Source organism: Drosophila sechellia, chromosome 2R, assembly GCF_004382195.2.
Source record: "Drosophila sechellia strain sech25 chromosome 2R, ASM438219v1, whole genome shotgun sequence".
NCBI lineage: Eukaryota > Metazoa > Arthropoda > Insecta > Diptera > Drosophilidae > Drosophila > Drosophila sechellia.
The window spans coordinates 6,130,276-6,144,036 of NC_045950.1; the positions used below are offsets into that span (position 1 = coordinate 6,130,276).

Sequence of the window (13,761 nt, forward strand, 5' to 3'; positions counted from 1 at the left end):
ATATCACTCCCGGACCTATCTAGAGTTTAGCTGAACAAACATACATATAATCCGCGGGACTGGATCCCCCAATATTCTCTAAGTGAGTTCAAGCACAAGTCTTTGAATAACTATTATATGATGCTTGTGGGTAGTGCCACATAAATTTCATTCATTACAACAGTGCGTAGGTGTAACATGTTATCTAGGTTCTATCCTAAAGGTACAGCGAATACGAATTTACACTCTGGACGATCTGTGCGCAGATCCCGACCTTTGGATTACTTCCGTGCTGTGAGTGGTCCCTGTGACCGTAGGACGTCCTTTAGACAGTCAACTGTACAGTGCGTCGATCAAATATACTCAAATATATACTCCTAGCAATATATACTCCATCTTTTATTTAACTAGACTACATATATGGGTTTCTGGGTAAGCCTTCCTCATGCAATGCCAATCGAAACGCCCCTTTGTACATTACGTGCTGCTTAGTGGAGGTTATCTCTCTCGGGATTTCACTAGGATTGGTTTAGGTTAATATCAGTTACCAGATTTATCTACGCTTACTTAAATAGCACAATTAACACCTGTATTGAAATTTTTCACCATCAAGTTGTTCGTTATCATTATCATTTGCAATCAACATTGGTACAACATTCAGTTATATCTTCATGTATCTGTTTGTTCATCAAAAAGAGGCACTGTTTTTAAGGCAACACTACACAGTGAAGTTGTTTAGCAGGTTCTATGTACATAAACAGAACGAGGTGCTAATGAAAACGATAGATATGGGAGAATCCGAAAGGTTCTGCAAATCATATGAAAACCATTGGGGGTAAACATGGGGTTTGGGTTACAACATTCAGTGGTGCAACAAGTATGCCCACAGATATTCACATATAATACTTATGTACATCATATACATTTACATATATAATATAACCAACAACGAGCAGGCCATCTTTAGCCGGTCTTGGAGTTACTGGAAAACATTTGCGATAGAATGGACTGGACTGCTCTGTGGATCGATCAGGGTAACTCCTCTACCTCATCCTAAGAGCGCGCTTCGGTTTGGGGAACCGCGGCAACTTGCTTAGTGTATGTACATATATATCGTATATGGCTAGAAAATATCTTTCACGTGCTGGTGACGTACATATAATAATTTCGCAGCGATCCGTTCGATCTGCTCGAATCTGTACAATCTGCTTAAATATGTAGGTGTTGTAAAGCTTGTTCAATGGGGAAACCTGTTGAGTGTGTGTTTGCTTATTGTTAATGCTTGCCGCCGGCTGCACCTGCATTCGCCTGCATTTTCGCGCTCTGTATTCAAATATGCACAGCTGATGCAGCCCTATATCGAATACAAATACAAATATACATAAAATATTTTACTCTTTTTTTGTTTGCGCCTTTTCGCGCTGCTGTATAAAGTGCAACAGGTCATGTGACCAGTGCAAATATTGGCGGGCGCGTTTACCCCTTAGCCAAATATTGGCAATTTCGAAATGGGCAATTGACATTGACACAGGCGCAGACACGCCCACTGTTTAATATGGCCTGTTTAAATATATGGCCGAGTGAAATGTACAGAGAGCAAATAAAGATATGGACTAATCAAATAAAACTGTCAACGACAACGAAAAATTGCTCGAATAATTTTATTTAAATTATATTTTGTTGAGTTGTTGTTGCTGTTGCGATTGTTGTTGTTTTACAAACTGCATTTAAATGTAAAAATTACAAAACTTAGGCACAAGAATTTGAAACAGTTCAAATTGAATAGAAATCCACTTTAAATTTAAATTACAAATTATGACTTCGTTTCGCTTAAGAGATGAAGAGAAAAGTGTCTATTAAATAATCGCTTAAATCGGAACTAAATTAAATAATAAGTGTGTATGCATACTTGCACAAGGCTGTGATCTCGGCCTAAATCAATTAAGCCAACCATCAAAAAACGTATTTGGTTCGATGATGAACTCCAGAACCTCCAGAAAAAAACTAAAAATTGACGATAAATTGCACAGAATTACAAATAATGATAGAACACTGAGTACATCTGCGTGAGGGTCTGTGTTTTGCTTAGAGTTTCTCCATCGTTTCATCGTATGACTTGCATGGTTTACGTATCTCGTAGTTCCCTACGAACTAAGTTTAAAACTTATGACACTAAAATCAAATATGTACAGCATAAAGAGCTCTTCCATCAATCGAGTCCGTTTTGTTTTTTGTTTTTTGCTTTTTGTTTGTCTGCATGATTTCATTCCTACGATTAGATTTAACATTAACTTTAACCGTACTCGTGTAATTATTTGTATTTGTAATTGTAACTAAACTAAATCAGCTCAACACTCTAACCTGCTCAAATTTCTCGGCAGGACGCGGCGGCAGCCCCGCCAGCTCTGCGTTTATAATTTAAAATTATAACTATTACCGTAGGTGTGTAATCGTAATTCATTTAAGTTACAATAACTATAGATATGACACTGTCACTGTTCGCTTAATCCGAAAACAAAACAAAACTGCCTCCTGTTTCCTCTCTCAACTATTGCACTGGTCCGGAAACGGAGGACGCGGGGGCTATGGGTGCTGCTGCGCTCCGTAGGCCACCGCTAGTTGCTGGCCATAGCAGTCGTAGCCGGACTGCAGGAGGCTGTAGGAGCTGCGACCTATCTCCTTACGAGGCGGTGGCGGCATCATGACCAGGTCGTCGCACTCCGCCGGCTTCTTGTTGCTGCTGCTGCTACTGTTGCTGCTGCTGCTGGTGATGGTGTTGTTGGTGCTGCAGCTGGTGTTGCTGCCGTTGATGCTGCTGCAGCCGGTGTGGTTGTTGTGATGTGGCTTGTAGTGGCTGCTACCAGCAGCTCGTGCCGGCTATGTGCCCCATCCGCCCGATATTCTCGGCCGTTTGTGGTTGGGGGCATCGTAGTCGCCTAGTTGCTGCTGCTGATGTTGCTGCTGCTGTTGCTGCTGCACGGCGACGGCTGCCAGACGCACATCCTGGTCGCTGCTCGGCGCACCTGCATTAAGGATAATGAAGTCTGTTAAGCTATTAGTTTGATTTGATCCATGGTCACATGTGTATGACAAAGGCAGGCGGACGGGCATTCAGGGCAGGCGGGGCGTGGCCAGACACTCGGGCATTCAGCATCTGACCATTGTGAGCTTGTGTCTGTGATTATGAGTCCTGCAGTTTCAGAAGTCTCTTATGGCTCGTGAATTTAGATTTATATTTCAAAGGGACTTCTAAAACTGTAGGTGGTGTTTCTGGTTAGCAGGAAATCGCTTGGTTGTGTGGTTAGTAGAAAAAAATCAAAACGAAAGGCAGGCAAACCAAAGTTCTTTTGGATTTTGCAATCTTAAAGGCTCCCGAAACTAAGACGAAATCATACTGAAGTTTTTTCTATTGCCCCCCGTTTCCTAAAAACGAGATCTTTTTGCATTTACAAGAAGTGGTCTATAGTTTTGTATGTATGCGTATATATAGGTGTTTTTATGCTTGTATATGTGTATGTATATGTGTGTGTGTTTCTGAATGTATTTGATGTATTTCGTTTGTGGCCAATTTACCGGCAAAATTCCATCTAGGATTATGTCCCATTAGAGCGCGGTACGGATATCCTTCATACTTATCATGCCCTAAATTTTATCACACATTGTAGTTGTTGTCGTTGTCGTTGTGGGTTAATGCAAAAAAAGACAATCGTATTATATAGTAACAATATTAGAACGGCAGGTTGCAAGTGAGAGAAAACGAAAACTGGACGGACAACGCGGCGTATACGTAATCGTGAGTTAAGTATACGCCCGTTGGGCACAGGAAATTAAATTTTAACAGAGAGATAAAGAAAGAGCGTTAAGCACTAAAATCATGCCGCTATAAAGATTAACATTTTATACATTATAAATTTTCGAGTCTAGAAAAATTAGTAGACAAACGGCAGCAATTTTCGCAAGCGGAAATCCTTCAAACACGAGGGAGAAGTCAAAGAACAAAGGAAAGGAGAGCATAAAGGTTCGAGAATCAAAAGCATACCTGGAGTGGGTGTGATGTGGCCCGTGGACGAGGGCCGCGAGTTGGACATGACCAGGTGATGTTGCTGCGCGTGGCTCAGTACGCTAAGATTGGTGGCCTGCTCGACATTCCCGTTGCTGCCGCCGCCTCCGCCTCCTCCTCCCTGCCCCGAAGGACCTCCCGCCAGGACACTGACGTTGTTCAAGTGCGTGATGACATTGGCTGCACTGACGGCTCCACCGCCTCCTGCTCCTCCGCTGGCGTTGCTACTGGTGCTGCTGCTGGATCCGCCGCTGCCCGTGGAACCATTGCTGTTCTGCTGATGGCCGCTGGCGGAAAGATCTCTCGGCGGCGACTGCGGCTCAGCCTTGACCTTTATGGAGACGGGGGAGGTGGCGGGCGGCGGCGTGCTATTCGAGACAGCCAGGTGCGAGAGACTGAAAAACAGAGATTTACCAACGTTATTAACAACCAATCAAAAGTAACATATTGGGGTAACTGTATGTGATTCCAATCCCAGTATAGGAATGCTCACCTAGAGTGCGGCACCAGTCCCTGATGCCAGGTGTTGAGGCTCATGATATCCGCGCTATTCATTACGCCGGATGAGGAGAAGTCCTGCGCCCCGAAGGAATAGCTCGTGAGGGCGGGAATCGGCGTCTGCAGCGTGACCACTGGCGTGTTAAGCGATGTCTGGCTCTGTCGTTGCTAAGGGCATGGGATTACACAAGGATAAGGATAAACACCATTATGGAAACTATATGTGTCGGGCACTCACATCTGCATATCCCCCGTCATCCGGCGCTGACATATTGGGCGGTATGGGCGCAATTGTGGGCGGTATGACGACCCTTAGATTGGAAGCTCGTCCGTTTTGGCTGCCCGGCGACTGCTGCTTAATGGACAAGTGGTGGGCTGCAAAGAGATTTCGGTTAGTTGGGGACCATTACCACAGATTGAGACGACGATGGAGTAAGTTAGGTGATGTGGGTTAGATGGGGAAATGAGAGGGAGTAATGTTTATGCCCACCTATGCCAGGACTGGGACCAGGACTCGGTGATCCCACAAGCGGCGAGTGTGAATGCGGATAGCCGTTCGACATCTCCAGCATGGAACCCGATGGATAGACTGATGAGCCAAAGAAAAGATAAGAGTATGCAAACACACGTTTAGACCGGATTGAAATCGCTATACATATATATATATATATATCTACGAGTATATGGTATACAGAACTTCGCACGAAACTTGATTAGATGGCGGTGAGTGGGTTAGGGAAATCAGAAATTAAATATCAGAAAAAACAAAAGCACGGTTAAGGGGTTAGAGTATTAGAGTTCCGAGCAAGCATGCAAATCATGTTAGATCAGATCGAATCAGATCAGAGAGAAACTAAGGCAACAATTCCAGAAAAGAACAGAACCAACGATAGATAGATAGAAATGTGTGTGCAGCCGGCGCGAGACACTGTACTAACTTATCAGGGACATCCCACCTGAATCCGTCTCCGAACTCGATGGACGGGGGCTGATGTTGGTGTGGGACATCTGTGGACTGGCCTGCAGCAGGTTGTCGCCGTAGGATCCCGGCACCGGAACAGAAACGGGCAGCGTGTAGCTGCTGTTTGGAAGCTGGCGAGGGGCACCAGCACCACCGATGGCCATCTGGTTGCGCTGCATCATGTTCTGGAACTCCTCGTCGATCTTGTTGTACTTGGCCTCCGTCCGCGGAGTGAGTGTGTAGTCCGTTTCGGCTTCGGGCGAGTCCGGCGACATCACGCCGTTCTTGTTCTCCTTCTGAAATGCGAAAATGAACGGACAAATTTGAAAGCAAAATCCAACGAGTGCCGTGATAATTGCCCGAGGCTCTTCTCTCTCGGGCCACTTGACGCATTGTTGTGCTAAATTATGTAAATGCAAATCTTGTCCTGCTCCCTCCTCCGCTCCCCTGCAGCATTAACATTACAAAACCATTTACGCGCGGACAGCAACATCGGCGGAACGGCGAAACCGAGACGACGACGCCGCAATAGAAATGCAAAATACTTTGGCGACATTTCACCATCTCCTCCGCCGGATTTGTCTCACCTCCCCCTTCGCCAAATGTTGCTGTCGCCCTAAGATATTGCCTTAATCCTTGCTAAAGGCGATACGGGTTTGTTTAAAGGTCTGCGGCACTCCCGGAAGTATGAATTTATTGAGAGATATCGGATTTGATATGCCCAGAAACAGATTTATATATTAAGAAGATTCGTTGTATTCCTTTTTTATAGTTTTATAAGCTGTACTTTATATTTAACCAATTCAGTGTAACCAATTCCAGTGGTACTGGAAAACGGGGTAGGGGAATGTGCAGTGCATACATATTTATCCGTTTTATAATTTATATCTTAGTCTACTTACTATGTTATCATTACTTTTATGCTTGCTTCTAGTTCTAATGCTAACAGAACTACAGGGAACTTGTAGGTCTTGTCAACGTTCATGCATGTTCCCCTTACATTCCAGCTCCCTGCTGCTGCTGTTCTGCTGTGCTTTTCACGGCTCACTTGAATTTGCATAATAGCGCTCCCTTTCGCGCCGCTTTTACCCGATTTTCCGCCCAATTTTTCACCCTCCACCCTCCAACTTACCTCGATGATGTTCTTGTTGGTGAGGGACTCGTGGGGCTCGTTGTACTCGGTGTACTTGAGCAGGACGCGATCCATGTCGGTGCTGGCGTACTGGTACAGCTTGTTGCTCGACGAGAAGATGATCAGGGCGATCTCGCAGTCGCAGAGCACGGACAGCTCGTAGGCCTTCTTCATCACGCCGAACTTGCGCTTGTTGAAGGTCACCTGTGCGGGCGGGAAGAGTACCGGAAACGGAAGTGCGTTCAATTACTGCTCATGCTCAAATATTTATGCGGTTCGAAAATGTAATTAGAGGCATGGCCTTAGCCAAAGTAGCCCGGCCAAGTGGGAAAGTGGCCCAGGCCCTTGCTCGTTTCCTAGCTGCCTAGTAGTTGGTAATGAATCGATTATGGCCGAGTCAAGGCCAAAGGGGCAGCACCATAAACAAGTTGTTACTGTTCCTTGTTCTGTTTTTTTTTTTTTTCACTGCTCGACGATGACGCGTTTATGGCTTGGCCAAGACGTAGCCTCAGCCAGAAAGGAACGAAAAGTCGGTGGGAAAACCTTGCGATGACACGGCACACGCTCGACAGTTAAAAAATGGGTACGGCAAAGGAAAATTATATCCGTGCTAAAGAGGCAAAAGTACTTTTAAATGTCTGCCTTTAAATTTAGATAGTTTTGTGGAGGTGAATATTGACCAAAATCTTAGGATGCATAGCAGTTTCTACTCAGTTATTCCTTAATATAATTCCTTTATAAATGTAATAATTAATTAGATTTCCACTATCATACTCCTTAATCAGATATTAAATCACCTCGTCTCATCCAATATACTAATTCGCTGAATACCCATTGTTACATTTTAATGATGAAACGCTATCTCGACTCAGAATTGATTTCAATTTAATAGCCATGAATCGATTCACTCGTCTTAATTAGGTTTCATCGCCATGGCAAATTTGAAGCCCCTGTTTCGAGGATGGCAAACAAGAGATATTCAGTGAATTTGTATTATTATAGCTACGGATTGGCAAACACATTGTGACACTCACCTGCCGATTGCGTTCATCGGTGATGCGTGATATTTGAATTTTTTTGCGGCCCATGGCAACAGATTTCCTATCCTTCTGCGATGGAAACGGAGATGGTGGTGTCCTTGTGCTCGGCTCGGCTGGCTGATTCCTGCTGACTGGGTCGCTGGTTTGCTGGATTTGCTACTGGATTTCCGGCAGCTGGCGGGAAAACTCCGTTAGTTGCTGCCCTGCGGATTGCTGTGGCTCTTCCTGGCGTGGCAGACGTGGGGCATATTTATATAGGTTGTCTATATATAATCCCTTATGTTTGTTTTAAAAGTGGACGGCTTGTTAAAACGGCAAGTTCTACTTGTATATAGTTGTGTATATAATTTTATATAATTGTGTTTCCGTATAAATTGTCCTCAGGTAACTGAAACGAGAGATTAGGAGGAGAGAAGCGATAAGTGATTGACTGGCTAAACAAGCTGGAATGGGAGTGCGGGAGTAGTTAACCCATGGCTGACCATTTAACCCACATAGCTGGCGACTTCAAAAGGGTTTTCCAGATGGACGGGGAAGGATTTGCGGTCAACTTGCTCCATTGTCGCTCCACTGGCGCTGAAAGTTCAATGCACCGCTAATGAAGATGAAGAGCAACTTGTGTTCGCATATGTACTACATATCGCCCACGATGACCTATTTCATGAGCTGGGCTTCACTTAATTGATGGCGACTGACCCCACGCATGATTAAATTCGCGCTGTCCCTCCGCCGAAGGCCCTGGACCCTAGGTCTATCCCTTTGATGTCCTCTGCCAGGGCTTACCACACACGCACCTAATCGATAGGGATGTGCCAACAATGCCAACAAGTTTACTCGCAAACTGTTTTAAAGCGGAAACGGAAGCGGAACTCTAGATCCCGTTATTCCGCTTGCCTGGGGCAACGAGAACACTCAAGAGCACCGGCGGAAGCTGGGTCTCCATATCTTTACCCACTTTCCCCACAGCTTTCCACCATTTTCCCTCTGCGGCATCGGCACGTGGCTGGCAAACGCGAGCCAGCAAAAACACACGCAGGACCCCTCACTGCTCCTTTGCGTCGAGCCATTCAATCACTCAGATAAACGGGGATACACAATCGGAAAGAAATTATTGGTACGACAGGTACACAAATAAGCACAAGACTTTAATATCTATTTATATAAATGTTTGATTTCGGAGCTGATGAAATGACTTTCAAGACGCTTCAGAGGTTTATTAAACTGTATTATTTCAGAAGAAAAGTTAATGCTAACTATCATGTGCATTCCAATTATTTAAATGGAATATGGGATGGAATATATATGGAATTTGTATATGATGTCCCCAGTGATGTAGAATATTTCCACAAGAAAGCATGTTTTATTCTCCGTGCCTCGGAAAAAGGAAATCGAGGCGGATAAATTTCACTTGCCTCCGTTTTGGTCTTCCCTTCCCGTCTTCGCCAGTCGTTTGTCCTTTGGCCAGGACCTGGGACAAAAACAACAAGTGCCTTGGCAACGCTTTTCTTTCCTTGCCGTTCCATTCCATTCCTTTTCCCTTCCAATTCGCTTTCCCCGCTCACTTTCGCCGACTCACGCAGCGACCTACGCAATATGCTTCAGCTTTCAGCTGAGCCAGCGGGACGAGGGTGGTGGCATTGTGGGTGGACAGGAGAAATGGGTTGGGACAGGACGTTGCGGGACGAGGGAGTGGGGTCTTAGCCTTGACGAATATGTGTGACAGTCAGCAAACACACTCATACTTACAGCAACACACACCCACACTCTTGCAGAAGCGAGGACGCACTCAACAAATTCGATACATTTTCCCATTTGCCTTTCTTTTATTGGGGCGACCCGCCATGATTATGCGTGAGTTTTGTATTCGGTGACTTGAACATTCATTATTGATATGGAAAAGAAACGAAATGGAAGCAGGCAGCGGGCATAAGGAATGAATGGATAATTATATTGATGACGCTACCATTTGATTCGATAGCAACCCCGATGACTTTCTTTCACAGATTTAATGGCATGACCACGGACAAGTGTTGCTCCAAATGGAAATAAAAGATAGGGTATTAAGTATACGCAGTGGCGTACACATGTCATCATACCCCTATCCCCGCAAACAATCAATAATTATCCGTTTAGTAATCAATATTAGATTTTCGAAAATTCTATCCAGCAGGACAAATTGCGGTCCTTGTTTGCTGATGTTTGCGTTCGGGATAAGCACTTGGGCCTTAATTAAAGGACACCTAATCCGCTTAGGACGTGCCACTCACCATTTTGTGACTGCCGTTCAGGGGATTATCTCGGAATAGGCTTGCGATTGAACGCCCCCGGCAGTAACTCATGTTTTAGTCACTTCTTGAGTGGCTTTGTGTGTTCCATTACAGCGGGAGCCACCGCAAACGGATACTTAGTTTGCCGATAAGTTGCAGAGGTCCAACTTGTGCAGCAAGTGCGTCAATCCAAGAGATGAATAATTAAGGCCGCCGAACAAGAGCTGCGAACTTATCACACCGCAAGTGAGTCAATTCACCAATTGCCACATGCCACCGAGTGTGTCTGCGTGTATGTCTGTGACTCCGAGAGTCATTGCAGCAATTGTAAGGGGAAAAAGGAAAAGGGCAGAAAATGGGGTGGTGGCAAACACAAGGCCATGTGGCAGTCAGCAGCAGGATATCAAGTGCTCAAATTACGAATTTGTCCTGTTTTGTAGCATACTTATCAGCGTCTGCAATTGAATTAAACTCCCGCTGCTTTGGCTACTGCTGGAAAGCAGACAAACGTGGGGTCTTTTTAAATGTCAGCGTAGTGCAGCTGAGGCGAGGTTGTTTAAACAGACAGAATATTTATAGATATTGAAAGCATATTATATTTATTTTCATTACTTCAATGTGAGTAAAAAGCAATTCACGATTAGGAGTTTTTCGGTGAGCTGCTATCTTAAATCAAAGTATCTAAGACATTACGGAGTTTTTCCAGCACATATGTTTAGCTTGCATAGTCAGTAATGCTACGTATAGTTTGATTTCGAATAGCTAATGGTCCACTTCCCACCATCATCAATCATACTAACCAAACTGATCGTTTTATCGCAAATCTGCATTTTGTGCGGCCGGTAGCACCAAAAGCTCAACTAGTATCTAATCTGGCAAAAATTTCAAGTTTCCGAAAACTCTTTATAAATCAATTGGTCACGTCATTCGCGGGGAATACATAGTATAGTAATGGGCACACAATGGTGTTTGTTTAGTCAAGCGGCACTTCAAGTGGTGCAGGTGTGGGCCTCTGCGAAAACAATCGAGAATGGCAGCAGAAATATTCGACTAATTGCGGCTAAAAAGTTGAGAGAAATGGGCGAAGAGACCTACGTAGACTTATCACCGCAACGGAATGTGGCGAGAAAACAAAGGATGTGCGGAATCATCCGTGGCCCGGGGACAAAAGAACTTAACACGGTTTTCATTGCAACAATCTACCATTTGCGGTTGCTGCATTTCACTGGGTCAACGGCAAAGGCGGCACTTGAGCAGGATGCCAGCAGGACGAATGGAATGAAGGTAGGAAGGAAGGCAGGAAGGCAGGAAGGTAGGAAGGATGTGCCGAGTCTGTTCCATTGGTGGATGTATGTCAAGACATTTGTCTTGTGGCCGGGCAATTAAAACGAAGCAAACTGCCGCCACACTTTTGCCAGCTTCTCCATTTAATTGGCCCAAAGACTGCGCCGGCATCATTAGGCAAATGGCCAAGAACAAATCTCAAGAATGTGGGTGTTTTTGCCCAGCTCCTCTGATTTGCAGTTCCTCTGTTTCCGAATTTCTCAGTTGGACCGGACTGAAAAGGGAAGCCTTCTGCTTAGCAACTTTGCGCTTTCCCTAATTGTTTGGGCCAACAAAGGCGGGGACATTATCGATTTGATTTAGTGAATCACGCTCTGCGGCTTTTTCTCCGATGAGCGGGCATTAAAAGGCGAAAACTTGTTGCTCGCCTTGATTGCGCTCAATTAGCATTTGCTGCGTCCAAATTTATGCAAATGTTAAACTTTTCCGTATTTTGGAGGAATGAACCCCAGACCGATTCAAAACCAGTTGCGATCGCAATGAGATGAGCCGATCTGAATGCAATCTCTCACCGTCTGGAGCTTACAGCCTCAATTAGAGCGACAAAGATCGCGAACGAGAGACCTTTCATAAATTCCGTTTTTATGGCTGCTGACCGGCCAAATTTCAAGTTTAAAAAACTCCGAATTTATCACGTCCATTTCAAATAATAACCATTACGTGGGTTCATACGCACGTTTGCCTGGCCAGTGAGTGAGTGTTCTAGATATATTTGTTAATTTTTCTTAATTCACTAGCTCTGCGCTTCTCGGGCTGTCTTGACTTCCTTGGTCGCAGCTCACTTTCACTTTTCATCAGCCAGATCAGATCCGTCAATGTCCCCGACTTTTGTTATTGTTGTTAATGTGCCGCAGTTAACGCATTCCTGGACCCCGGTTATAAATCTTGACTTAATTAAAGACACGCGCGCGCTTTAAGACGCGATGAAAACGAGTCATTGCGTACTGCCAATGAGCCGGAACATTTCTGTAGTGTTCGGGGGCGGTCGGAAGTTGAGTTTAGAACAGTAAATTACGAGCAAAGATGGGATAGCCATCAGTACCAATTGGGGGCGAAGAGATCAGGATAGGATTGAGTTTAAAGAATAGGTTTTAAAAACTGACGAGTTGAAAGAGAGAAATCCGAGAGAAATCCTACATTTCGACTCAAACTACCTTATTTCCTATTAACATTTACATTTATCTTTTGTAGACCTAGTGTAATTTTATATTTAAATATTACCCACAACTTACACACATTTTGTGAATACCGCGCTCGTGGTAAATGCTAAAGGCAAATGAAAAATACTTTTGAGATAAAATGTGCCTGTTTGAAGCAAGTGAAATATCTGCAAACTTCGATTTCCAATATTTTTGCAAGCAATCGCATTGGCTCCGCGATATCTGGCTCCCTTCCCGCACCGCGTTTATCAAAAATTTCGATTGCAGAAATGCCAGCGAAAGCAAAGAATCCAAGGTTTTTGTTTTTCGCCCCAAAACACGCGTCTCATGTTAAGGTAGTCGAACAAATTTGAGTTCTCGGGCCCCGAGTCACCTAGAAGTACACCTAGAGCACTTCTATCTTATCGCCAGCACCTACACCGCCGCAAAAGCGGGCGGAGTGTGGGTGATGGTGCCAAACAAAAACACAGGCGCAAACGGAAAGAAATCGTTATAATAATAATAATTATTATTATTTTTATTTTCATATATGTGGGGGAGCGCGGCGGCAATAACCATAATTATCACAGACACTCGAGAGCCGCAAACACGGCAAATGGCAAAGGAACATTTATTTTTTAATAACTACACCAATACAACGACCTGATTGTGCTCCATGTGGCTTGTCAGTGAGCCTGGGCACCTTCACATGCGCACGTGTGATAAGAAAGACTCTCGCTCTCGATGGCAGATAGTGGCCGCAAAAAACACGAGCAAATAAAACAAATTTTGATTGCGAATTTTTTATCAAGCACCGAAAGCGACAACAACAAACGTAACTCAACTATTTTTCGTTGAAAATTTGCCAAAAAATTATTTTGACCTGATAAGATGTCGGTTGGGTTTTCCTTTATGGATTGAATTTTTTGTTTTTCTTGCAGTTTTTTAGAATTGTATATCATGTTTGAGTTTCAAAACTAATTGAAAGTAAAAAAAAAAAACAGTTAAAATATATTATTATATATTTATGTATTTCTCTTAACTTATTAACCTTTAGGTAAATAAATACATAATATTATAATTCTCTATTGGTGGGACACTTAAAATACAAACGCGACCCAAACGTGACTACACCAAATAGTGTTCAAGATCTCGGAGGTTGATGATGGTGATCGTGAACGTGATCGGAGGTGGGGACCCGTTATCTAGGCTCTGCAATGCCGAATGACCTTTATCGTTATCGGCGATCGCCGTGGCTAAGTCCACGGCAAATCTGCGGTGATTATCGCCATCGAATGGCTTTGTTTGCTGTTTGAACCCACTGCCCCCTGGATCGTATCG

The 13,761-nt window shown here is 44.2% G+C and overlaps 1 protein-coding gene across 7 annotated transcripts in view; it reads right to left on the reverse strand.

Annotated features, from left to right (window-relative positions):
• Positions 1-1,614: 1,614 nt before the first annotated feature.
• The window catches only part of LOC6608433 (myocyte-specific enhancer factor 2), a 42,742-nt gene continuing 30,595 nt past the window's right edge, over positions 1,615-13,761 (reverse strand). The window contains exons 4-12 of one of the 7 annotated variants that reach the window (XM_032716065.1): positions 7,665-8,058; positions 6,631-6,834; positions 5,476-5,794; positions 5,028-5,126; positions 4,776-4,912; positions 4,533-4,705; positions 4,019-4,434; positions 3,553-3,621; positions 1,615-3,002 (exon numbers count right to left, since the gene is read on the reverse strand). In XM_032716065.1, the coding sequence (XP_032571956.1) occupies positions 2,857-3,002; positions 3,553-3,621; positions 4,019-4,434; positions 4,533-4,705; positions 4,776-4,912; positions 5,028-5,126; positions 5,476-5,794; positions 6,631-6,834; positions 7,665-7,718 (1,617 nt within the window). In that variant the 5' untranslated portion in view covers positions 7,719-8,058 and the 3' untranslated portion in view covers positions 1,615-2,856. Of the gene's footprint in view, positions 3,024-3,552; positions 3,622-4,018; positions 4,435-4,532; positions 4,706-4,775; positions 4,913-5,027; positions 5,127-5,475; positions 5,795-6,630; positions 6,835-7,664; positions 8,059-13,761 lie in introns of all 7 variants that reach the window. The other 6 variants (XM_032716067.1, XM_032716071.1, XM_032716069.1 and 3 more) reach the window with 6 other exon arrangements.